The sequence below is a fragment of the Girardinichthys multiradiatus genome, chromosome 10, assembly GCF_021462225.1.
Source record: "Girardinichthys multiradiatus isolate DD_20200921_A chromosome 10, DD_fGirMul_XY1, whole genome shotgun sequence".
NCBI classification, from domain to species: domain Eukaryota; kingdom Metazoa; phylum Chordata; class Actinopteri; order Cyprinodontiformes; family Goodeidae; genus Girardinichthys; species Girardinichthys multiradiatus.
Genome location: NC_061803.1, coordinates 36,892,636 through 36,920,270, shown reverse-complemented (window position 1 = coordinate 36,920,270; position 27,635 = coordinate 36,892,636). Strand labels below are relative to the sequence as shown.

Here is a 27,635-nt window from a genome sequence, read left to right as displayed (position 1 = left end):
AATGTTAAATTTTCGTCATGACATTATGGAAAATAATGAACTTTATCACAATATGCTAATATTTTGAGAAGGACCTGTAAATCGAGGCATGTAACGTCGCCTGGTACGGCGGACCCGGGGTCCCACCCTGGAGCCAGGCCTAGGGTCAGGACTCATTGGTGAGCGCCTGGTAGCTGTGTCACTCCTCGCGGGACCCGGCGAGGCCAAGCCCGAACGAGAGACGCGAGGCCATCCCCCAGTGGGCCCACCACCTGCAGGGTGAACCGTGGGGGACCGGTGCAAAGAGGATTGGGCGGTGGACGAAGGTGGAGACCTCAGTGGCCCGATCCCCGGATGGTTAGGTTGGCTCTAGGGACGTGGAATGTCACCTCGCTGCGGGGGAAGGAGCCTGAGCTTGTCCATAATGAACACCATGTTCAAACTGAAGGGTGTCCATCAGTGCACTTGGCACCAGGACACCCTAGGCAGGAGGTCAATGATCGACTTTGTAGTTGTATCATCAGACCTTTGGCCGCATGTTTTGGACACTCGGGTGAAGAGAGGGGCTGAGCTGTCCACTGATCACCACCTGGTGGTGAGTTGGATCCGCTGGAGGAGGAGAAAGCCGGACAGACTTGGCAGGCCCAAGCACATAGTGAAGGTCTGCTGGGAATGTCTGGCGGAGTTCTTGGCCAGGGATGTATTCAACTCCCACCTCCGGGAGAGCTTTGACCAGATTCCGAGGGATGTTGGAGACATAGAGACCGAGTGGACCATGTTCTCCGCATCTATTGTCGATGCTGCTGCCTGTAGCTGCGGCCGTAAGGTCTGTGATGGCTGTCACGGCGGCAATCCCCAAACCTGGTGGTGGACACCGGCAGTAAGGGACGCTGTCAAGCTGAAGAAGGAGTCCTATCGGCTGTTGTTGGCTTGTGGGACTCCTGAGGTGGCTGACGGCCAAGCGTGCCGCAGCCCGGGCAGTGGCAAAGGCAAAAACTTGGGCCTGGGAGGAGTTCGGTGAGGCCATGGAGAAGGACTACCGGTTGGCCTCGAAGCGATTCTGGCAAACCGTCCGGTGCCTCAGGAGGGGGAAGGAGTGCTTCACCAACACTGTTTACAGTGGGGGTGGGGAGCTGCTGACCTCGACTGGGCACATTATCGGGCGGTGGATGGAGTACTTCGAGGATCTCCTCAATCCTCGAAGTACTCAATCCTTGGACTCATTCATCACCCAGGCTGAACTCACCGAGGTGGTTAAAAAGCTCCACGGTGGCAGGTCTTGGGGGTGGAGGAGATCCGCCCTGAGTATCTCAAGTCTCTGGATGTTGTGGGGCTGTCATGGTTGACACGCCTCCTCAACATTGCGTGGCGGTCGGGGACAGTGCCTTTGGACTGGCAGATTGGGGTGGTGGTGGATTTCTAGGCGCAGCCAAGGGCCAGAGGGGTTCTGGTTTGGTGTCCAGTGGATTTCGTCTCTTCTTTTTGCAGATGATGTGGTCCTGCTGACCCCTCTAGCCAAGACCTACAGCATGTGCTGGGGCAGTTTGCAGCCGAGTGTGAAGTGGCTGGGATGAAGATCAGCTCCTCCAAGTCCGAGGCCATGGTTCTCAACCAGAAAAGGGTGGCTTGTCCTCCTCAGGTTGGAGAGAAATTCTTGCCTCAAGCGGAGGAGTTCAAGTATCTCAGGATCTTGTTCACGAGTGAGGGAAGAATGGAGCGGGAGATTGACAGACGGATCGGTGCAGCTGCCACAGTAATGGGGGCGCTGTGCCGGTCCATTGTGATGAAGAGAGAGCTGAGCTGAAAAGCAAAGCTCTCGATTTACCGGTCGGTCTATGTTCCTACCCTCACCTATGGCTATGAACTTTGGGTCATGACCGAAAGAACGAGATCCCGGATAAAAGTTGAAATGGGCTTCCGGGAGGAGGCCCAGGGGACAGCCCAGGACACGCAGGAGGGACTATGTCTCTCGGGTGGCCTGTGAACGCCTTGCGCTTCCCCCGGAGGAGCTGGAGGAGGTGTCTGGGGAGAGGGACGTCTAGGCGTCTCTGCTGAGTCTGTTGCCCCCGCAACCCGATCCTGGATAAAGTGGAAGACGACAGGACGAGACGAGGTTTGCTCACCTGTGTCTGGTTGTTCACACTGAACACGGATTCTGCGAATATTTTGCGTCATTTGTGTGCTTTTGCCCGCTTGACATTCCGCGTTAACTCTGCGTTGTCATTTGGCAACAAGCGGCAACGCTTCACTGCGTCATCAAATAGGAAGAGATTCTATCTGCTGCTTCCTGGTTTCAACTGAACATGGCGGACATGGATTTCACAGACCTAATTATGGTGTTTTACCTGTGGAGAGCCGAAAAACGCCGCCGACGTCCCTGCGTTCACCAGATTCTTCAGGGACGGGAATAGTGTGGAGAGTACCATCACCTACTCCAGGAGCTGCGTCTGGATGACGGTCGATTTCAGCAGTACTTTCGTCTATCCAGGACCCAGTTCGAAGATCTGCTGTCCTGCATTGGGTGACGAATCGGCCTCCGGGGACACCAACTACCGGCACTATATCCCCGCTGCTGAACGCCTGTCCATCTGTCTTCGGTGAGTAAATAAATCTCAGCTCGATAAAAAAATAGCAGATTTTTAATGTCCACATCTCCTAAATATAAGATATTTGTGCCTAAACATAACCAGGCCAGGTCCTTCCTGTACTTGTCTCGGTAAAAGTAATTAGTTGGGTCATACAACTCTGGCTTGCCGCACACCACCATTATGATCTGGTCCTCCATCTTTGCTGACAACAGCTTCTTTTCTGCTGCAGTCATTCATCCTACGTCACAGACACATCCAGTCCCTGATTGGTTGACGCGATGCGAATTTAGGAAAAATTTCAGATTTTTCAACTCGTCCATCGCTCTCGCTCTGCTCCCGCTTCGCTCGGCGCGCCTTCCGCATCGTTCGTCTCCTTCGCACCGCCTCGCGCCGTTCCGCTCCTGAACACGCCTCTACATAGGGATAACATGTAAATTGGTCGCTCCTATCGCAGAATCCGCGTTCGGTGTGAACACACCATAATACTTGTTTGCTGCAGCAGTGAGCTGACTTGCACAATTCTGCCCAAAAAACACTGCTATGAATAAAGAGTGGCATCAAAGCATCCTACAAGAGCAATGTCTCCTAAAAATCCAGGGAGTTTATTAGTTACTGTATTTTGCAGCACGATACTGCATCACACTTTAACATGGAAACTCCCTGAATCTTAACTGAATTACTTCACTGGTGGTTTTAAAAAGCATGTAGATAATCAAAAGCCAAAAACTGTGCAACCAATGGGGCAAGAATAGGCGAGCATCAGTCAGTATTTAGCCTAGGATTTTGATATTATTATATCAGAAGAGTGAACTGTAGAAGTGTCAGAACTCTAAATATTGACTCTTTAAAACTGGTCATAAAACTTTTGAAACGTATTAAATATTTTTTTATTGTTCTTCAGTAAAATGTCTAAAATATATCCAAAGCGTTAAAGTTTTATTTGGTCATGACTCTGTGTGCTGTATAAATGTCTCTAAGTAGCATTAAAGCTGAAACCCGTACGAAACCCAGCCAAAGGAAATCAGACCAATCAGAGCACTTAAAACAAATCTTCAAATTCTTCCGCTTCAATCATACGACGGAGATTGAGTGAACAGCCAATGGCGATGCGTTTTCTCTGTGAACAGGTCACGCTGGCCAATTATATGCGCAGAAAATTGTTCTCTCTTCCTGTTTACGTTAAAATCTTTGAGAACCATCTGTACGGCTGTGGTGTCAGGAGGAACTGGGCAGAGAGGTAGAGGCGAAGGAAGAGGAGTCTGAAACGACAACCGTGCTCGTCTTGGACATTTTAATCACCAGGTTATGACTTAAAGGAGCGAACTGCGAGATCTTCATTATCAACGTGTTGGCTGGCTGATGTTCTCTGATATGGCTAAGTTCTACTGGTTCTGATCGTCGAATTTTTGGTTGAAGAAGTTCTGACAAAAGACGTTAACACCGGGACAGAAGATCTCTGACATCTTCACTCCACTGAGGCAGGGATCATGGTGTCCTGGATAATTTCCAGAAGCGTCGTGTAAGTAGAAAAACAGCTGAAAACTCCGGGAATTTAGTTAAAATTTACTTTAACCTATAAAGAGAACTCAGAACTGTTATTAGCTAGGTTAGCAAACCTGTTGTATTAATGTCAGCTTGTGACCTAAATAAATCCCATTTTTACAACATGGTGAAACTGTAGTCAGCAGCACGCAACTTTTTTTAGGCTGTAAAATGAATAGTGGGTATTATTTGTGCTCAAGAACTTTTTTGGGTCCCATGCTGACTGTTCTGGTGACCCAGAAAGTTGCCTTGTTAATGCTAACGCAGTGGGTCTGATTCACAGCCATCAGGGCTGACGGTGAGTCACATTCAGAAAAGCTTTGTTCACTGTTGTTGGTTTGAAGTGAAGAAGGCTTTAGCTCTGCCGATGGGGTACTGCTTGTCAGCCATGTCTAGTTTCATCTGGCCAAATGTGTTCAGGTACCGTGACGGTTGTTTGCTTTTCATGCTTTTCCATTGTCCTGTCACTGGAGTCGTTCTCTGACTTCCTGCGCCTTCTTCAAAGTCACTGTGAGAGAAACCATAGGAGCAGAAAAAAATATGGTTGTTGAGTTTCTATGGCGCAGGTTCCGAACACGCACCCTCCGAATGACGTCACACCTAACCTAGCCTTGCTGGAAACAAGCGGGATTATGATGCGTTCCATTAACTATGACTATTGACTGATCTACTGGCATACAAACTGATATGTAACCAGATCTCTGGATGCCAACACAAGAAATTAGCATTCTTTAGGAAATGTATTCTTATTATTATCATTAGTAGTACTTTAATTTTCTCTTTTTTCTTTCCTCCTCTTTTCTGTGTTTTTGTCTGTTCACATATCGGGATAATTCTTATTTAACTCTGGGATCTGGATAGAAATCTGGGGGGAAAAAACCCATAAGGAGCTTGTGAAAATAACTGAATAAAGGAATAATTCTCTTTTTAGCAGGTTTTGTTTTTGCAAATACAGTATCTGTTGATGTATCTATATTTACACCTCTGAAAATGTCATAATAAGCATCAGAATGATCTTTTCTCTAATTTTTACGTTTTTGTCAGCTGTGGAGCTGCTGTATCTGATCTATAGATGGTTGAGGACACATGTACAGTTGAAACCAGATATTTATAGAGTGTATAAATAGAAGTCCAACATTGAATCAGACTAAAGTTTTCATTTTTTAGGTCACTTAAGATGCTAAGATCATTTCTGTTTGTTAAATGCCAGAATAATGAGGAAGTTGTTGGGAAATAGTCTTGACTTTCTTCATTTACACACATATCCTGAGTGTTTGGTAGAATTGCCCTATAAACTGTCTGACTTGGTTAAGATGTTTTGGTTTTCCTTCCACAAACTTCTCACGGTATTTTGCTGGAGTCTTGGCCCATTCCACCTGCCAAACTGGTGTAACTGGGTCAGGTTTGCAGGCCGCCTTGCTCATATGCACCTTCTCAGCTCTGTCCACTAATATTTACTCAGGGTCTAAGATCAGGACTTTGTTAAGGCCGCTCCAAAACAGTGACGTGGTTGTCCTTCAGCCACTTTGTAGCTAATCGGGTGGTACCCTAAGGGAGACATTTTCCATGTTGGAGACCTATTTAGGTCCAAAGTTTAACTTCCTGTCTGGTGTCTTCAGATGCTGCTGTAATATTTCCATGTAATTTTCTTTTCTCATGATGTTATTTATTTTGCTGCCACCACTGTACTTCACAGTCATTATGGTATTCTCAGGCTTCAAGATTCCTCCATTTTCCACAAATTACAGTAATAAAGTTGTAGCATTTGATTGGTGCTGGTAGGGGCTTTAGTTAATATAGCAATAACCTTCCATCTTTAAATGGGGACAGTGCTGTAAAATGTATGATCATGGTTTCTTGTGGGCTGCACGGTGGCGCAGTTGGTAGCACTGTTGCCTTGCAGCAAGAAGGTCCTGGGTTCAATTCCCGACCAGGGGTCTTTCTGCATGGAGTTTGAATGTTCTCCCCGTGCATGCGTGGGTTCTCACCGGGTACTCCGGCTTCCTCCCACAGTCCAAAGACATGCCTGTTAGGTTAATTGGTCACTCTAAATTGCCCTTAGGTGTGTGAATGAGTGTGTGCATGGTTGTTTGTGTGTTGCCCTGTGATGGACTGGCGACCTGTCCAGGGTGTACTCCCGCCCATAGACTGCTGGAGATAGGCACCAGCTCCCCCGCGACCCACTATGGAATAAGCGGTAGAAAATGACTCACTGATGACTGATGGTTTCTTGTACCTCTTTTGGGGGGATTCTAGATCTTAATTTGGGAATCAGACCTTCTCTTTTCCCAGACACAGGAAGCTGAGGAAGTAACAAGTAAACATTTGGTGGGGGTCTGTATATGTCTAAATCATATAAAGACCCCTTCATTAAATAAGAATATTATTGAAACAGTAACTCCATCACTCAGTGAAACACATTATATAGATGAATTCTACCCAGACTGATGTTTTCAAGCCTTGATTTCTGTTAATTATGATGATTTTGCTTCCAGTCAATGAAAACCTTAGAATATTACATCAGACCAACAGAAAGCATGTTGGCTTGAAAAATATGTTTAACACTTGCTTAAAGTTTATTTTATAAAGCTACCTTTAACCTAACAAACGAGCCTCATCAGAAAGCATATCCTAATTTATTAAGGACGACCATATGTTGTTATTTTACCATAAAGGAATTTTCTCCCGTTTGCTTTAGCAGCACTTAAAAAAACAATCTACTCAGTGCTTTTAGGGGAAAATCAAATAATCAAATTGTTATTTGTCAAGTCCAGACCAGATGTTTGGAGCGCAACATCATGGCAGAGACCGGAACCCTACCCCATCTCTTTCCTTCTGAGTGTTTCCCTCTACTCCGTCCTAAAAGTGGCTGTTGGTGGTGTTCGATGTCAGGAAACCAGTGAAACTGACCCAGAGCAACAGTGGAGGCCCATCAGAACACACTGAGGCTATTTGTTTTCAGCTGCATGCAGGGTGGAGAGATGGGTGAGGTACAGAAAGATTGAGTTAGTATGAGCTAGAGGCCCAAGGTTTAAGTTCTTAAGAGAACAAGAGTTTTCAGAGAAGTGTGCTGCAGCCTTTATAAGCTGCTCTAACACAGAATTGGTGTCTTCTGTTGTGTACTGGGAGCGCTTCACCAAACTTGGGCGTAGCTTAGTAATTATCCTACAGGAATGTCTGATTCTGCTCATAAAGCCAGGAAGCCTGCATGAGCAGGTCCAGACAGACTTTAAGTAGCAACACATTATATGTTTGCATGTGGAAGGGGTTGGGCTCCATTTCTTCTAATTCTCTCTAGGGGTTAAAAATCACTGGACGTTGTGCTTTGTCAGTAAACCTTTCAAACTCTATTAAGACCCCTTTAACAACCCATTTAACCCAGTAGGACATGCCTAGATCGTAAGGAATGTAGACCACCTTTATCTCTCACCAAAGCAGGGTTTTCCAGCTGTTTTCTGTGTCTTTGAGAACATCTCCTGTGCCTTCACCACACTGTAATTCCTGTAACAATCCTACAACACACAGCCATAATCAAACCAGGACCGAGCTTCGATCAAATCAGGATGGAGCCACACGCTAGTACAGTGCTGAAGTTTTACCATAGGATTGAGGTCCGTGTAACCAATGCTGCTTCACATTCATGGTCACCACGCTAAAGTGGTTTGTGTGGGCCCCACACTATGAATACATCCCCACTTCTCTTCTTTTACTCCATCCAGGACCAGAGTACACTGCCACCATTACTAAACAATTATGACCTCACTGTGGGAGATGCACAAGATCTCTCCCTCTTTGACCTGCAGAGCCACTGGTTTTCAGTCTGCCTTACAAGACCTTTCCAGGACTCTGCAAAGACCATCCAGATTCTGGCTTTTTCCGATGAAGTCACACTAAATCACATTGTTGTGGCCTGGCTAACCAGTTTTCATGAGTCACGCAAACTGTTGCTCAATGTTGGTGAAAGTAGTTCTCCTGGTGTCTTTTTCTTTCTTCAAATCTTCAGAAAACACTAAAGACAAGGTGGATGAACTAAGAACAGGAAAACAAACAAAACTTGCTTCACTCAACCTAAAAGTAAGCTCAGAGAGATGTATATTACTGGACTGGACTGTAGGTTCACTAACATCTATAAAGAGAAACTCCACAGCAAAAACATTAATAATGCTATGCTGCTTCAAGCGCCTGGCAAATGCTTAGAAGAAATCAATGCACGGATGTGTCAAAATTTTCTACAGCTGAATCAAAACAAAACTGAAGTAATATTTTTTTTTGGACCAAGAAAGCTAGAAATCACCAGTCAGACTTGAAATCTGGGTGTAGTGATGGACTCAGACCTGAACCTTCAGAGCCACATAAAGAAAGTAACAAGGTCAGCCTTCTATCACCTAAAGAACATCTCCTGGATTAAAGAACTCAGCAGGACCATGAAAAACAGATTCATGCTTTCATCTGTAGTAGAATTGATTACTGCAACAGTGTCTTTACAAGTCTGCCTAAAAAGTCGATCAGACAGCTGCAGTTGATCCAGAACGTTGATGCCCACGTCCTCACTAGAACTAAGAAAGTGGAGCACATCACCCCAGTTCTGAAGTCCCTACACTGGCTCCCCCTATCTCAAAGAATAGACTTTATAATACTTCTGTCAGTCTATAAATCACTGAAGGGCTTAACACCACAATACATTACAGACATGTTGTCAGTGTATCAACCACCCAGACCTCTCAGATCTTCTGGCTCAAATCTACTCTGCAACACCCAGAACCAGAAAACAAACATGGAGAAGCAGCTTTTAGTTCGCATGCTCCACTAATCTGGAATAAACCCCCAGAAAACTGTAAAAGCGCTGAAACCCTAAGTTGCTTTAAATCAAGATTAAACATTTATTTGTTTAGAGTGGCCTTTGACTGGGCCATCCAATCATTATTAGTTAAGTTTTCAGTCCAACTATCCTCTCATTTTCCTATCAATCATTGTATCACCAATTTTTCATTTTTATTATCTTATTTTAAATATTCATTTTTATTCTCTTTAATTATTTGTGTTCGCTAGGCCACTGTAATGTACTTTTTCTATTCTTTTTCTCTCTTTTTTTCATGTACAGCATTTTGAATTGTCTTGCTACTGAAATGTGCTATATAAATCAACTTGCCTTGCCTTTTAAGCATACAAATACAAGACAGTTGTTTTTAGTAAGTTGTGATCATTCAGTCCAAATCGTTTATCAGTTTAATTTTCACATGATTTCTGGAGGTCATCCCTCAGAACCCACAGTGGGGCTTTCACTACAACCAATACCCCTTTTCAACCAACACGGTTCGGAGTTCGTTCCGGGAGCCGCACTTGATTTTGAACTGGTGACGCGTGTTTCCACCAACGAAAAGAGGTTCCAAAGCGCAAACTCTGGTTCAACTCAGGCACCGCAGAATACTTGGTTCTTCTGTGCGAAGTAAAAACACACCAAAAACACACCAAACATGCATTGTATAATTACTCGTTTCTGTTACAGTCGGGGATGCTGAACTTATTTAAATGAAAACATTGTACATACCATTGTTCTTGCATGGAGTTGCCGTCTCCTTTTTTGTATTAACTGTAGTTTATAGATGCTCTCATTTTGCTCTGCTGTGTCGTTACCAGGCTTTCCCTGGAAATGGGCATCAGAGCTCAACAAAGCACCAAAGTTCAAAGGCATGCCATCCAAACTGGTTCAAGAACAAGAGTTCTTTTGGGGGAAAACGCAGCCTGGGAGCCACTGGTGGGCTGTATTAGAAGGTGGTTACCAGCTCATTGTGTGACGTACATTCAGCTCTTGTGAAGGAAATAACATAAAATGGCTTTTTAACAACACTTTCTCTCTGTAAGGGCAAAAGGGTTGACTTTGTGAGGAGTTTTCTCAGGAGCTGGGACAAAACCTTGGCTGCAGTTATAGCGAATAAACAGCAAATTAGGCACGTACTTGCTGGAGAGGCTGGCATTTATTAGCATGCCAAAGTCAGAATATATAAGTGTGTTAATCTGCTGCACAGCAACATTACATGTTCCAGGAACAGTGATGGCAGTTGGAGAAACCTTCACCTTCTTCATACATGCTAACATCTGTACCCCAGCTTCTGCTCCAGCTGTTGTGGCACATTCATCTGGTCATGTGAGCGGTTTCTGAGCTACAAATGTTTACACAACCACATGTCAGACAGAGATGAAGAAAACGATTCCTTAAAGTAGCATTTGGATCTTACAGACACATTTTTCACTTTACTTTGAACATCAGAGGATATTACTTTGTTGGAAGGAAGTCTGTGGGAAAGGCAGGAAATGCATTTCCTACCCTTCTCTTTACATTTCTGGACTGATACAGGATTTCATGCATCAGTCCAATAATAACCTTTGGACAAAAAACACACGGTGAACATGAAATAAGAGAGTATGACACACAGCGAAGAGTAGAGCCAGGGCGCTTTGGCAATCTTTCAGTTTCTATAGCAACACCAGGAAAATAAGCTGCTGTGGTTGTGCTTGCCTGCTGCGGTGGAGATGACTATATATAGTGTGTCTGTGTGTATCTAGAAAGCTGCCTTCCAACTCCAGATTTTTTATGGTTCAACCTATATGGTGAGATTAGGGGTTCCTATAGAGGCAAAGTGTGTTCATGTTAACACTCTAAGGTCAACCTGTTAATTGGTATGGAACTGGTTCTAAAGCTAGATGATAGTTACCTCACCATCACCATGAAATAAGTATTTATGCGTCGTTTACAGTCCTACTGAAAACAATGAGGACACACCAATATTTATTTCTTGTTCCCATAAAACTGATAAAACTCGCCACCTGATAAAGCTCTTTAAACAAAAATTAGTTTTTTGGCTGAGGAAAAGTTAGAGCACCCTGCCCGCTGATAGCTAGTGTTAGCCCCTTTGGTTGAGCTGCTTCTTGTAGCCGTCCACCAGCCTCTGACATCATTCTGAAGAAAGCTTGCACCACTCCTTGCTTTTAGCTGTGAGATGTTGGATGGGTTTCATACATGGTTTGCTTGTTTTGTCACCTCACATCTGGAGGAGATCAAGGTCTGGGCTTTTACTCCATTTCATTACTTTCCTGTTTTTTACTGGTATGTTTTAGGTCCTTGACATTTTTACACATGGTCTCACATTTTCTTCAAACACCCTCTGATACATGGTGGAGTTCATACTGGACTCAATGATGGTGAGCTGGCCAGGTCCTGCTGCAAAAAGCATCCCAAAACCATGACACCTCCACCTCCATGCTTCCCTGTCAAAATTAGGTTATTTTGCTATACTGCTGTATTTGGTTTATTGCAAGCATTTCCCTGGGTCTGATGTCCAAGTAACTCAGTTTCAGACTCATCTGTCCAAAGAACATTATTCCAGAAGGCCTGGTCATTGTCTTTGTTATTTCTGGTAAACGTCAGTATGGCCTTCGTGTTTTTCTGGTACAGTAAAGGTTTCCTCTTTGCCAGGGGTGAGCCGGTGATCTGTCCAGTCAGCATACATCGTCAGATCGACATACGCGTACCACAAACCGACAGCTATATCTGTCTAACAAGCATGCCCTGTCAGACCAGCATACACCTAGTGTTATTGGCTATATTTTGGTTTAATCATTAAGCATTTAAATCTACACACCTGGAAAAAAGCAAATCTACAACGGAGTATTAGGGCCATACTAAGACCTTTTTAAAAAAAATTAGGATTATAAAGTTGTAACATTATGAAAATAAAGTCGTAATACTAGGAAAATAAAGTCATGATATTACGAGAATAAAGTCGTAATAATATGAGAGTAAAGTTCTAATATTTTGAGACAAAAAAGTCGTTTTAATAAACTGCAGCCTAGGCCGAGCATTTGAACTCAGGGTGAAGACTGCTCTTTCTCTTAAGAGTTTACATTGATCTTGTAATATTATGGCATTATTCTCGAAATTTCCGTGCTGAAGAGAAGTTGTCCTGGGCGTCGAGGGAAACATCCACGTGTGGGTAAACAAAGGGTTAGCTTGCAGCTAACGTCTGTAGCTGTCAGGAAGGGCTTTTGGCTGGCCCAGTCGAACCGTACGACAAAGGCAATTTCGGCTCCTTGAGTGGCTGCTATGCGGCCGGATTGCTCTCGCTACCTGGACATTCACGCAGGAAGATGTGCAATGCGGTCCCGGCCTTCTTTTCCAGGCTGTAGGGGAAATCTGCTTCGATTAGGGGTGCTTTTGGAGGCCTCAGAAGAAAAGTAAAGTCACGCTTGTCTCATTACACCCTTTTATATGAATGAATGCCGGATACTCGAACAGCTAATCATTACTTAACTTTGTTGCATATGATCACGTGATCGTATGACACTCTTGGATCCAGTTTAAAGAGTTATGTCTGCTTGCCAGCAAGAGACATACATGCTATTTGGTGACTCTCCTATCCGGTTCCCATCTGGAATCCGCATGGAAAGAAATCTGTTTGTTAGAACGTGGGAGTTTTATTCCAGCAGTGATGTCACGGGAAGTCTGCTGTTACCCCTCACGTTCCTTTTCCTGGCTGGGCTGGAAGTTGGTTAATGAGATTTATTTTGAAAGTTCCAGAAAAGTTCTTACTGGCCTTTAATGTTGTAACCCATGTCTGTGGGAATTCACTGGTGAATGAATATTAGTAGGTGGGAAATGTAGTTTATATATATTTCATATTACATAGAGGCACAATTTCGTCGTCTAACACTATCCTGGACCGGATTGCTGCGGCAGCAGACTCAGTAGAGACACCCAGACTTCCCTCTCCCCAGACACCTCCTCCAGCGCCTCTGGGGGGAGCCCAAGCTGTTCCCAGGCCGTTACCTGGGTAATAGGAATCCCAGGGAATCTCATACATTCCTTTTCCATTGCCACGGATCATTTTATTTACTCATACTCGTCGTCTTCCGCTTTATCCGGGACCGGGTTGCGGGGGCAGCAGACTCAGCCCAGATCCATCTGTCGATCTCCTGCTCCATTGTCCCCTCACTCGTGAATAATACCCCAAAATACTTGAACTCCTCCACTTGAGGCAGGAACTCCCCTCTGACCTGAAGAGGGCAAGCCACTCCTTTCCGGTCGAGAACCATGGCCTCGGACTTGGAGGAGCTGATCCTCATCCCAGCCGCTTCACACTCGGCTGCGAACCGCCCCAGTGCATGCTGTAGGTGTTGGCTAGAGGGGGCCAGCAGGACCACGTCATCTGCAAAAGAGGTTAAATCCACTGGTCTCTAAACCAGACCTCCGCCGACCCTTTGTAAAACCAGAATTTGTAAAAATATATTTTACATTTGCCTCTCTTTTATAAGGGAGGGTGGCGCCCCAGCACCCCCTATGGGCCAGCCGCCACTGGTTACTATACTCTGTCATTTCATGAGATGCAGATAGGAAACGCTGCTTCCATTTGAAGCGGAGCATTTCATGTTAACAGCCTTAATAAAAACTAATTTAAACAAGGATCGTAACATCACTCCTCACGTTGCATATGTCCAAATATTCCCTTTTGTGATCAGTTCAGTTGACTTAAAAATCACCACCATGGAGAATAATGTCTTCTGATATAAAGTTAATCTTGATAAGATGTCGTTTTGGTAACAGTTTGAAATGAATGCACCCTGGGACTTTAAAGAGTGACACTACGAAGTACTCTGTCATACTAAAATGCACCTACTGGAACAAAGCAAAGTCTGTTGATATTTTGTTTACTGTATGATAAATGTGTTTTGGGACTTTTTTTGTTATATTAATTCTGCATTATGTTATTTATCTAAAAGTATACTATGCTAAAATTGTGGGTCATCTGTGTTGTCATGGGGACATTCAAGCAGTTGACAATTAGCTCACAGTCATCAGGTAGACCTCTTATCCATATCAGAATGGATGAGACAGATGAGCTGGTAAAGAGCTTCAAGTACCTAGAAAATGTTTACATAAAAATATTTGTTGGATGAAATGCTGAGCAACATTATCCTCTTACCAAATCCTTATATTGAGATACAGAACTAAAGCTGAGAAATCGCAGAAACATTTTATGTTTTCATTTTATGTTGCTGCGATTTCTTCTCGGTGTGTCACCCTGGGGTGTCTGGACGCTGAACGACCTCGGTGCTGCTTTCTCATTCTGCACCACAGCTGTTGTTGCCCATGTTTTCTCTCCATCAATTTTGAGACGAACATGGTCACCGCAGGTAAGAGGGTGTAGTGGTCTTGTTGAATATTGTTGGTTGTAGAATCTCTCATAGGACTTCTTGGCTTTCTCGTCATTCTTTCTCACTGTTTCGATGTCAGGCCAGGCAGGTCTGAGATTTTCCTTGAGGATTGGTAGAGTTAGCTTGTCCCATCATGAGTTTGGCAGGGCTCTCTCTGCAGTAAACTGTGGTCCATTGTCTGACCACTCTTCCTCAGGTATTCCAAAACAGCTGACGGTGCTTTTCAGTTTTGCAATCACTGTTTCAGCATTTGTTCTTGGCAGGCCATCTGGAAAAGTAATCGATGATGACCAGATAATGTTGGTGTTTCTACTCACAGACATCAGCTGCAACTTTCGGCCAGAGCAGCTCTGGTAGTGGTGTAGTGATTAAAGGTTCCCTGTGCTGACTGGGACGGTTGATGTTACAATGTTGACACGACTGTATGAGTTCTCTGACATCTTTGCCAATGTCAGGCCACCAGACAGCATTTTGATAGCACTGTCTGCATTTTGTCAGTCCCTGGTGACCTAAGTGGATCTTTTGAATCATGTGAGCACGCATGCTATAAGGTATGACAATCTGGTTTCCACGTCTTAGGACTCCATTCAGCTCACCAAGCTCATGAAAGTATGGTTTTGCTTATAGAACTATGCTTTTAATGTGGTCTGCAGTTCACTGTCTTTTTCTGTCTGTTCCTTTATCTGCCCAATGACTGGTCTTCCCACTCCCACATATTCCTCTACAGCGTCCACATATGCTCTGACCTCCCTTTCCAGTTTGTTTGACCCTGTGCTCTGCAATGCTTGCCATGATAGTGCATCTGCAACAATGAGGCTTTTTCCCAAAACGTACACAGCCACAGGGTTGAACCTCATCAGTCCTATAAGGAGACGCTGACAATGACGAGACGTCGTATCCAGATGTTTTGAGTTGATTAGCGTGACCAAGGGCTTGTGGTCTGTAAGAAGTTTATATGACACACAGATACAGATAGAAACGTTCTGATGCTCACACGCCAGCCAAACATTCCTTCTCAATTTGGGCATATCTTTGTTCAGAGTCAGTTAAAAGTACAGGAAGGCAACTGGCTTTAGTGACCCATGACTGAGAAAGCATGCACTTCTCCTTGTTGAGCTTAAGGCCAGGCTTTTTGTTGGACTCCATCACTTTGTTGAGTCTCATGCCATGTTCTTCTTGTGTTTCTCCAAAAACAAGCATGTGATCCATGTAAACTATGACACCCTCGTGTCCTTGTAATAGATTTGACATTTTCCTTTGAAATATTTCCAGTGCAGATGAGATGCCAAAAGGCAAAAGGCAGTCTCTTAAAACAGTACCTTCCTAGTGGGGTGATGAATGTCGTGAGAAGACCATGCTCCCTGCGTGTGGTTTTTATGTCGGCTATTGCGCATGCGCCGAGTCTGTTCCCGCTTCCTTTCACCCTATGACCCTGTGTGACCGCTAACGGTAAAGGTTTCTAAAATCATATGAGCTTCGAAGGCTGGGTCTAAAAGGCGTTGTATCATGGCAAAATGATGGGCCTGCAGCCAGTACTAGCACTGGGTCATAGGCAAGGACATCATTTCTACTGCTGGAGGACTTAACAAGCAGAAGAAATAACTTTGGCTAGAAATAACCCCCGATGAAGCCGGTAGGCCTTCATATTGGGTTATTTGCACTCACTGTTGAACCTATGATTTTACTCAATGTCGCCTAGTCAGCGGCATTGAGTAATAAAATAAAATAAATCCTGATGAGAACCCTCGGTCTAACCTGTGCCATCTTGCTATATTTTAACATTTTATGCAATTTTTCTTCAGTAATGCAAAAAATGAACTCACCAAAGAGTCGCAGGAATGACCCAGGTTTTCCATGCTGGAGAGAAATAGGCCAATGTCCTCTTGATTTACAGTTTCCTTCAAGTAAAACAAATTTTAAATGATTTGCAGGTTTCCCTAAGGCTGTATCACACACTATCCTATTTAAGAAAGTTTCTCTCTCAAGTACCACTTTGTTTCTTTCAGAATTGTTTGTAAGATTTGGCTTTTAGTTTTTAAATATCAGAATGGTCTGGCACCTCTTTACGTCAACAAGCTTTTACATCCACACATCTCGAGTAGAACTCTAACGTCTCAAGACCTACAGCTCTTAGATGTTCTCTGGACTCGGCTCGTGACCACTGGAGACAGAGCTTTTTCAGCTGCAGCTCCTAGGTTCTGGAACAGTCTGTCTCTTTCTGTGAGGTCTGCTGGAACCTAAAATGATATTAAATCTCATTTTAATACTCATCTTTTTAACGTAGCTTTTAAATCCAGAGAGCACAGGCATGAATTGTTGTTTTTATTTCTATTTTATCCATTATTTACCTGTTTGGTTTGTGAAGCGATTTATAAATATTAAAATGATGATGATGACTGTGGCTAATTGTCAACTGCTGGAATGTTCCCATGACTGCACAGATGATTTTGGCATGACAGAGTACTCTGTAGTGGCCCTGTCCCAATACCATAACATTGAAATTACCTTTCGAACACACACTGGCATTGCAGCAAGAGTCTGGTGTATACACACGTGGACAAAAGTTTTGGTAACCCTCGGTTAATGAAAGAAAAACCCACAATGGCCATAGAAATAACTTTAATCTGACAAAGGTAATAATGAATAAGAAATCTATGAAAATGAACAAATAAAAGTCAGACATTGCTTTTCAAACATGTTTCAACAAAATTATTTTTAAAAATAAACTCATGAACCAAGCCTGGACAAAAATGATGGTACCCCTAAAAATAATATGACCAAAGGGACATGTTAAATCAAGGTGTGTCCATTAATTAGCATCACAGGGTCTACATTCTTGTAATCAGTCAGTGGGCCTATATATAGGGCTACAGGTAGTCACTGTGCTGTTTGGTGACATGGTGTGTACCACACTCAACATGGACCAGAGGAAGCGAAGGAAAGAGTTGTTTCAGGAGATTAGAAAGAAAATTCTAGACAAGCATGTTAAAGGTAAAGGTTATAAGAACATCTCCAAACAGCTTCATGTTCCTGTGACTACAGTTGCACATACACTGCTCAAAGAAATAAAGGGAACACTCAAATAACACATCCTAGATCTGAATGAATGAAATATTTTCATCGAATACTTTGTTCTGTACAAAGTTGAATGTGCTGACAACAAAATCACACAAAAATCATCAATGGAAATCAAATTTATTAACCAATGGAGGCCTGGATTTGGACTCACACGCAAAATTAAAGTGGAAAAACACACAACAGGCTGATCCAACTTTGATGTCATGTACTTAAAACAAGTCAAAATGAGGCTCAGCATTGTGTGTGGCCTCCACGTGTCTGTATGACCTCCCTACAACCCCTGGGCATGTTCTTGATGAGACGGCGGATGGTCTCCTGAGGGATTTCCTCCCAGACATGGACTAAAGCATCCACCAACTCCTGGACAGTCTGTGGTGCAACGTGACGTTGGTGGATGGAGCGAGACACGATGTCCCACATGTGCTCAATCGGATTCAGGTCTGTGGAACGGGCGGGCCAGTCCATAGCTTCAATGTCTTCATCTTGCAGGAACCGCTGACACACTCCAGCCACATGAGGTCTAGCATTGTCCTGCATTAGGAGGAACCCAGGGCCAACTGCACCAGCATAAGGTCTCACAAAGGGGGGCGAGCACATGGAGGGGTGTGCGGCCCTCCAAATAAATGCCAACCCACACCATTACTGACCCACTGCCAAACCGGTCATGCTGAAGGATGTTGCAGGCAGCAGATCGCTCTCCACAGTGTCTCCAGACTCTGTCACGTCTGTCACATGTGCTCAGCGTGAACCTGCTTTCATCTGTGAAAAGCACAGGGTGCCAGTGGCAAATTTGCCAATCCTGGTGTTCTCTGGCAAATGCCAAGTGTCCTGCACGGTGTTGGGCTGTGAGCACAACCCTCATTTGTGGACGTCGGGCCCTCATACCATCCTCATGGAGTCGGTTTCTAACCGTTTGTGCAGACACATGCACATTTGTGGCCTGCTGGAGGTCATTTTGCAGGGCTCTGGCAGTGCTCCTCCTGTTCCTCCTTGCACAAAGGCGTAGGTAGCGGTCCTGCTGCTGGGTTGTTGCCCTCCTACGGCCTCCTCCACGTCTCCTGGTGTACTGGCCTGTCTCCTGGTACCGCCTCCAGGCTCTGGACACTACGCTGACAGACACAGCAAACCTTCTTGCCACAGCTCGCATTGATGTGTCATCCTGGATGAGCTGCACTACCTGAGCCACTTGTGTGGGTTGTAGAGTCCGTCTCATGCTACCACGAGTATGAAAGCACCACCAACATTCAAAAGTGACCAAGATCCATGGGACTGTAGCCAACCTCCCTGGACGTGGCCGCTGGAGGAAAATTGATGACAAAACAAAGAGACGGATAATACGAACGGTAACAAAAGAGCCCAGAAAAACTTCTAAAGAGATTAAAGGTGAACTTCAAGCTCAAGGAACATCAGTGTCAGATCGCACCATCCAACGTTGTTTTAGGCAAAGTGGACTTAATGGGAGACGACCAAGGAGAACACCATTGTTGAAAACAAATCATAAAAAAGCCAGACTGGAATTTGCCAAACTAGATGTTGACAAGCCACACAGCTTCTGGAAGAATGTCCTATGGACAGATGAGACACAAATTTAACACTTTGGCAAGGCACATCATATGTTTGCAAATAGAAAAATGAAGCATATGAAGAAAAGAACACTGTCCCTACTGTGAAACATGGAGGAGGCTCTGTTATGTTCCAGTGCTGCTTTGTTGCATCTGGCTCAGGGTGTCTTGAATCTGCAGGGTATAATGAAATCTCAAGACTATCAAGAGAGAAATGTGCTGCCCAGTGTCAGAAAGCTTGGTCTCAGTCGCAGGTCATGGGTCTTGCAACAGGATAATGACCCAAAACACACAGCTAAAAACACCAAGAATGGCTAAGAGGAAAACATTGGACTATTCTGAAGTGGCCTTCTATGACCCCTGACCTAAATCCTATTGAGCATCTTTGAAAGGAGCTGAAACATGCCGTCTGGAAAAGGCACCCTTCAAACCTGAGACAACTGGAGCAGTTTGCTCATGAGGAGAGGGCCAGAATACCTGCTGAGAGGTGCAGAAGTCTCATTGACAGTTATAAGAATCGTTTGATTGCTGTGATTGCCTCAAAAGGTTGTGCAAAAAATATTAAGTTAAGTGTACCATCATTTTTGTCCAGGCGTGTTTCATGAGTTTATTTTTAAAAATAATTCTGTTGAAGCATGTTTGAAAAGCATTGTCTGATGTTCATTTGTTCATTTTCATAGAATTTTTATTTATTTAATATTACCTTTGTCAGATTCAAGTTATTTCTGTGACCATTGTGGGTTTTTCTTCTATTAACCAAGGGGTTCCAACAATTTTGTCCATGTGTGTAAGTCTCATTCGGTTCTCTGCACTTTCTTCTCCTCAAAACATTTGCTTGTTGCAGTTTTAAAATAATTTTTAGTAGCAGACTGCAAGAACAGCAACAAGTCCCGCCATTTTTGATGTCACAGTTAGGGCGCAGAGGTCCAAGTTGAGGATGTAACCCCTACTGTCCCAGTTCTCCTATTTTGCACATTTTTAACCTGTGCACATATGTGCACTTTTACAAAGTACACACTTCATAGAGTGGCGTAGGGTGTAGTGTGGGTATTGGGGCAGGACCATAGTCATTCTTTAAAGTGCCAGGGTGCATTCATTTTACATATAGTATAGTATATAGTATAGTAATCGTACGTGATTTTTTAAAATGTTGATGTGGACAATGATCTTGTTGTTCCGCTAAACCATGAAGTAATGTCTATCTTAGCCGCAGCTGCGCTGGTGCAGTCCTCCACCTATAAAATGAAATAACCATCCAGGACCTGTTACTCAGTAAAATGCCTCCACTACAGCCAAACTCATCTGTTCTCCGATCGGATTGTTAAATGTGTGATTGACATGACATTGGCAGATCAGCTGAGAGAAAGAAAGTTCTGTTCAAAATTCACACGCAAGTCGGGGATCTTGAGCACGGGTTTACACGCAGTTTTTGTTATCTTTTTATCTGTAAATAAACCTTTGAAAAATTTGCATACTCTGTTGACCCTTTAAAGAGACAGGGTGTCCAAGTGTTTTAATGTCCATTGCTCTTAACACAAGTGGTCAAGATAGCACAAATTGATTAACGTCCTACAAACCATGCATCACCCATATGTTGAGGTTTTACTGTGAATTATGATTGTGATCTGATATTTAGCCAATAATCAGTCTTTGTTTAAAATTTTGTCAAGAATGTTAAATGGGCTGAAAGAATATTTGTTCTTAGCTACCATTAATGACTGCTCTCATTAATTACTATATTTTCTTTTCCTGTTTTCCAGATTGCTGTTTGGGACGTTATATCCTGCATATTACTCCTATAAAGCTGTCAAGACCAAAAATGTCAAGGAATATGTAAGTTAAACAATTCTGACTGAATTGTTTTGACTTGACTACATCTATTTGTTTACCAGAGCTAAGGTGGGGCAAACTGAGCAGGAGGAAACTCTTCGATACTAATTTTGTCTCATGAATAAAATACAAATAAGTTGGTTGTTTCATTTGCATAATTTGTACTCAATAAGCCTCTTGTTTTGGATGTTTGACATAATGAACAGAACAGTACATCTGTAAGAGATTAGCGCTTTATGGTTGCTACTAATCTGAAGGTTTAGCATGTCAAATTTGAGAGGTCACCTGAAGGGGTCAAAGGGGTGGTTAAAGAGAAATCTGAGTATCTGATTACCAATATACCATCATTTATATAAACAGTCTCAGCATCAGGTGTCTGTCCACAGACTTGGATGTTTGGATGGAATGACTGCTTGAGACTCTCATAACAGTTTATTTTCAAACAACAGTTACAAAAACATCATAAACAATGTAACAAACAAAATCAATTAAAATTTTAAAATAAAGTAACAAAAAAGATAAATTCAACAATTTAAAGCCATATTATAAAAGAGAGTTAATACTCTCTTTTATAATATGGCTTTAAATCCAGCGATTTAAAAAAAGACGGTTAAGAGGCCTGTCTGATATTTAGTGGAAGAGTAGTCCACAAACTGGGAGCCCTGACCATGAGAGCCCTTCACCTTCTGTTTCCAGTGGAGTGCAAAGTAAAAGATGATTAGAGGATCTGAGATGTTGCGAAGCTTAGAAATACATGATTGAGGAAGACCATTCGGGGATTTAAAATCTGTCCTTTAAACCATAGGCACTGGAGTGCAGTTAAAGCCAATAACAGTAAGAGACTAAGTTTTGAGTCCCTTTTGGCCTTAGTCCAAACACCATCAGTTTTATCATTGATGAGTAAGAGAAAATTATTAGGTGTCCATGATTTGATGTCTGAAAGATGAAAAATAAGTTTATTAAGGAAGAAGTCTGATGGGTTAATGGCCAAAAACAAAATTGGGAATCGTCTGCATACAAAGAAAGAGGCATTATGGATAACCTGACCGAGTGGTAGCATGTAAAAGGACAATTGTAGTGGCCCAAGAATGGACCCTTGGGGAACGCCACAGTTGAGAGAAAAATAACCAGAGGAATTATTGCCAGAAGATACAGAAAAGGTTCTTTCATGTAGAAAAGACCTGAACCAATTCAGAGCGGTATCTCTCACACCTTCATAATAAGTCGGCTTAAAAGAATATCATGACCAGCTGTATTGAATAGATACAGCAACACCAAGACAGTGCAACAGCCAGCATCTAAGTTCATCATGATATCATTCACAACCCTTAATGATGTGGCTTCTGGACTGTGATGTTGTCCAAACCCAGACAGAAACCTTTCAAAAAGCTGAACGTAAACCGCTTTCTCTAAGACTAAAGGCCATTTAGAGAAAGGCCTAAAGTTATTAAGATTATTAAAGTCAAGGTTGGGTTTTTTCAGCAGCAGCAGTTTAAAGATTTTAGCAACTTTTCCCCTCTGTGGATAAAGATTTATTTAAAAACTGTGAAAAATAAAAAATGTACAAACATATTAAAAAAAAGTTAGTCGGAAGAACATGTAAGAAAGAGGAGGAAGATTTCATTTTATTGATTGTCCTCAATAATTCAGACTCAGATAAGAGTTTAAATGAACTGAGAACTCATTGAATAGTAGAGGCAGATGGAACAATTTGATATTAGAAACTTTATTAATAAAATGAACAGAATAACTAATCTCGCAGGAGATTAGGACATCTTTAAATTAAAGAATTTATACTATTAAATAAAAGTTTTGGATAATGAGGATTTGAAGCAATGAGGCATCGGTTATTGTCTGTTCTGTTACAGCTGCAGAATCGGTCCCAGCAGGTGACCTTCACTGTAGCAGAAGCAGAGTTTCACCAGCATTCTATTCAATTCAATTCAGTTTATTTATATAGCGCCAATTCACAACACATGTTGTCTCAAGGCACTTCTCAAAAGTCAGGTACATACATTCCAATTAATCCTAACCATTGAACAGTGCAGTCAAATTCAGTTATTTATTCAAATTGGATAAAAAGTTTTTCTATCTAAGGAAACCCAGCAGATTGCATCAAATCAGAGATTTGTAGCAGTCACTCCTCCTGGATGAGCATGTAGAGACAGTTGACAGTCACTGGCGTTGGCTTTGCAGCAATCCCTCATACTGAGCATGCATGTAGCGACAGTGGAGAGGAAAAACTCCCTTTTAACAGGAAGAAACCTCCAGCAGAACCAGAACCAGGGTCAGTGTGAGCGGCCGTCTGCCACGACCGACTGGGGGTTTGAGAGAACAGAGCAGAGACACAAAGAGAACAAAGAAGCACTGATCCAGGAGTACTTTCTATGGGAAGGAAAAGTAAATGTTAATGGATGTAGCTCCTTTAGTCGTTTCATCTAGAAAGAAAGAACAGATAAACTTTGAGCCAGTTAGTTCAAGGTTAGAGTCTGAAAGAGAGCACAAATAATTAGTTACAATAAAAGCTCAGTTAGTAGCTATATCTAGGAGAAAGAAAGGGTTAAACATTGAAAGACAGGGCGAAGTGGGTCATTGGTAGAGGGTGAGCATTAAGTTGTTGCCAGCAGAAGCTTGGACGATGCCCCTCTCCAGAAAGGTGTCACAGGTAGACACAGTCAGGCCAGGTGTAGCTTTAAGAAATAAAGATATAACATAACCATAGGTTCACAGTCATAAGATTATGGGAAGCAAAATTCAGCCCATGAGATGAAATGAGCAAAAAATAAAATTTTCCATCCAAGTTGACGACAAACACAGCAAAGGTCAGACTGGGAAAGTAGCTCACTAGTTCTGGTTCTTAATTAGATCTTCTATCTCATCTCATTATTTCTTCTTCTTCATCTGAAGTGTTGTTGAGGTGTCCAGCCTCTAAAGTCCTTCTGACTTCCTGGAACATCCTTCGTACGTCTGTGGTTAGTGTGTTTTTCAGGGGAGACTCCATGTGAAGAGTTGGCACCGGATGTCAAACTCAACTGGGGACAAAGCCTCATCAAGGAAGGAGATAGTTCCCGCAAAATCTCAGGAAAGTCCTCCAAAACATTTTAAATGACCTCAAAAAATAATTATCATTGTAACCATATAATTATTATTGAAAATCACTGAGAATTAAATACATAATCATTTAATCAATTATTTAGTTTTTTAATAGTCTTTTTGGGCACCAGTGACCTTTATTCACCAGTAGCTGGACAGGAAGTAGGGTAGAGACAGAAGGGAAGACATGCAGTAAATGGGCCAGGGTCGGGAATTGAACCTAGGACAGCACATGCTAAGGCTACAGTCCTGCTCTACCAATGAGCCACGGGGCGACTCGTATGTCAGAGTTTTAAGGATATTTCCACTGCATTGGATCTTCTTAGTTTTAAAAGCTAAAATACTTTGACTAGCTAGATGTGAACTACATTCTTCTGTCCTGAACAGTTCATCCAGTTTGTGATGTTACTTAGTGAAAAAATAACTGTATTTTTTGGCATTAGGACCCTCTTAAATGGACTCCTATGTAAAAACCTTTCCACCGAAGCAGGAAGTTTTACAGGCTGATGTTACTTTAAAAGAAACGACTTTCTTGTAGGACTCGTTCTGTTTGAACCCAGACTTGACAGGAACAAACTTGTAGAATCGGGTTTAAAGGCTGGAGTTTGTGGTTAGGTGGGTGATGCAATGTGTTTCAGTGAGAGTGAAATCCAAGTTGACTGAATTAGAAACACAGACTCAGATCCTTCATCTCTTTCCCTGATGTCCATACCCTCATGCATGCCTTTGTGTCCACCCATCTTGATTACTGTAATTCCTTATCTGCTGGCCTGCCACAAAAAGCTTGCTTCATTGAGGTGAAGCTCAGAAATGATCTTGTTTGTTTTTATTTATTTTGTATAACTTTATTATGACGTTGTAATTGCACAACACAGTATTTTTTTCTTCAGTTACATTTTGTTCTTGTCCAACATCAGATTATTTTGTTTATAGAACACAATTGTTGTACAAAACATCAGAATACCAACCAAAAAAAACCAAAAAAAACATTGGTAGCCACATAACACAAGGTAAGGGTAACAGATAATGTTTCAGACAAAATCTGAGCGAACTTGCTTAATAAAACTCAACCATTCTCTCCAGATTCCCTCAAATTTCTCAGATTCAAGTTTACTACTATAGGTCAATTTCTCCATAACGTATACATTGTGCTTCACGTCAAAGCAGTTCTCCTTTTTTTTGAAGTTTCTACCTTTTAACCACTGTCTTATAATTCCCCTTTTCCCTGCCAAAATTATTTTAAACATTTTAATATTTACTATTTAATATTTCTTTTTATATTCTGTATCGATTATTCCAAAGTAGAGTGTTTTAAATGTGAAAGGGAGATCCGTTTGAAGAATTTTGTCCATACATTGTTTTAGATCCCTCGAGTAATTCTCGATAACAGGACAAGTCTAGAAAATGTGGACATGGTTTGTCACTTCTTGTTTGTTTTTAAATCTTTGAGCATCTTGCCCCGTGTGTCTACCTGAGCTCCCATGGATGCCCCAGCCTCACCTGCTGCTGCTGGTCAGTCAGGAAGGTGGTAATCCACTGAGAGGGGGAGATCTGCTCTTTGAGCTGTATGAGCTTCTGGTGAAAGATTTCTGTGTTCACAGAGAGGATCCTGGCATTCAAACCTCGCACAGTTCCAAAGACTTGTTTAATCTCTATGTGAAGATGGGGGTCAGGAGGTCAGCACAGGCTCTCAGGCAGAAGGGTCCACCATCAGGTTCCGGAGCTCTCTTGTTTTATTTTTCCTAAACATCTTTGCTTGATTTAGAAAGTATTAATTATAAAGCTGTTGGTTTGTTAAGAAAATTGAATGTAACTGAATCTGGATCTGTGTGGTTGAAGAACCACAGCATGAAAACAAAGACAACAGTTTCCACTAAGTCAAGGTAGACATTGTTGCTCTTCATCTTAAAACCAAATGTAAATGTCTATTTATTAATTCAGTCATTACCCAAAATGTATTTGAAGAAAAAAACGTTGCTAATTATGTCCAGTATTAATATTTGATAAAAATGTAAGTAATCAACATTGATTAATAAATAACAAAGCCTTTAATTAATTCATTTTTTTTATCAAGTCCTGCCAATTATTGGGCTCAGTAAATATATTTAAAATTTTCAGAATGTAAAACAGACTCCTAACTGTGTTTGATAACAGCTCCAATGATTATTTAGTCACTGTGAAGAAACATTCATATGTACTACATCTCTGATAAAGCAGATATACAGTGCCTTGCACAAGTATTCACCTCTTGGCTTTTTACCTATTTTGTTACATTCCAACCTGTAATTTAAATGTTTTTAATTTAATTTTATGTAATGGATCTGCACACACTAGTCAGGGTTGGTGAAGTAAAATAAGAAAAATATATTTAAAACAAAACTGAAAATGGGCATGTGCATATTTATGAACTGCTTTTGGCATGAAACCCCTAAAAAGTTCCGGTGCTTCAAAAGTCCCATAATAAGTGAAACTATGTCCACCTGTGTGCAATCTAATGCCCCCTTTCCACTGGCTTGATTTGGCCAGCCCGGAACAGCTCCGCACGGCTCTGCACGTTGTGTGTTGCATTTCCATAAACCTGCTTTCGCTCCGCTAAAGGGAACACCTCGTGGAGACGCGTCTTTGAAGCGATGTACGGAGAAAACCTTGGCTGGCCATTTGATCAGCTACATCAGCAAACAACTTTTCATTCCTGATCGTCCCATCCAGCTGCTGCTGAATATTGCAGTCTCCTACGATCGCCAGAAAAGCTTGCACCTCAGCGTTGCTCCAAGGGGAGACTTTTCCAGATAACTTTGTGGACTCTATCATATGTTTCTCTCACTTGCTTGAATGCACGTTTGAAAATGGTGGTTGTTTTTTTTGTTGTTGACGCTGGTCGACTCTTATGGCTGGCCGCACCCATGGCCAGTCAGCGAACAGCCGTTTGTTCACGTCACGTACAGTACCGACTCGGCCTGGCTTAGCCCTGCAGAAGGAGGTACCAAAAAAGTAGGTACCTGAAAGAACAGTAATGGAAATGCCGAGTCGGGCCAAATCGAGCCAGTGGAAAAGGGGCCAGTGGAAAAGTGTCACCTGATCTGTCAGTATAAACACACCTTTTCTGAAAGACCCAGAGGCTGACTTAAGCAGGAGGCATCACATGTTGAAGTCCTAGGAGCTATCCAAACAAGTCAGGGACGAAGTTGTTGAGAAGTAAAGTCAGGATGGAGTTAGAAAAATATCCATATTTTTGATGTTCCCCTGGAGCTCCATCAAATCCATCATCTTCAGATGAAAAGCACATGGTACCACAACAAACCTGCCCAGAGAGGGTTGCCCATCAGATCTCATGGTTCTCGCCAGCACGAATTTTCAGCATAGAACCCTGGAACTCAGAGACCGGACATGGAAGAGGCACCGCAAAGACCAAAAGTAACCCTGGAGGAGCTGCAGAGTTCCACAGCAGAAACTGGAGTATATGTCCACAGGACCACAATAAGCTTCCATAGAGCTGGGTTTTATGGAAGAGTGGCCAGAATTTTTTTTTCTTGGTGTTAAAATAAGAAGGCATGTTTTGAGTTTGCCAAAAGGCACTTGGGCAACTCCCAGATGTATGGAGCAAGGTGCTCTGGTCAGATGAGATTAAAACTGAACTTTTCAACGACCAAGGAAAACCCTATGTCTGGTGCAAACCACCATCCCCACAGTAAAACATGGTGGTGGTGACATCACGCTGTAGGCATGTTTTTCAGCAGCAGGGACGGGGAAACTG

The 27,635-nt window shown here is 42.7% G+C and overlaps 1 protein-coding gene across 2 annotated transcripts in view; it reads left to right on the top strand.

Annotated features, from left to right (window-relative positions):
• The first annotated feature begins 3,745 nt into the window (after positions 1-3,745).
• The window catches only part of reep3b (receptor accessory protein 3b), a 40,981-nt gene continuing 17,091 nt past the window's right edge, over positions 3,746-27,635 (top strand). Inside the window, exons 1-2 of one of the 2 annotated variants that reach the window (XM_047377106.1) lie at positions 3,746-4,086; positions 20,719-20,791. In XM_047377106.1, coding sequence (XP_047233062.1) covers positions 4,055-4,086; positions 20,719-20,791 — 105 coding nt within the window. In that variant the 5' untranslated portion in view covers positions 3,746-4,054. The remainder of the gene's footprint in view (positions 4,087-20,718; positions 20,792-27,635) is intronic. The other variant, XM_047377105.1, reaches the window with a different exon arrangement.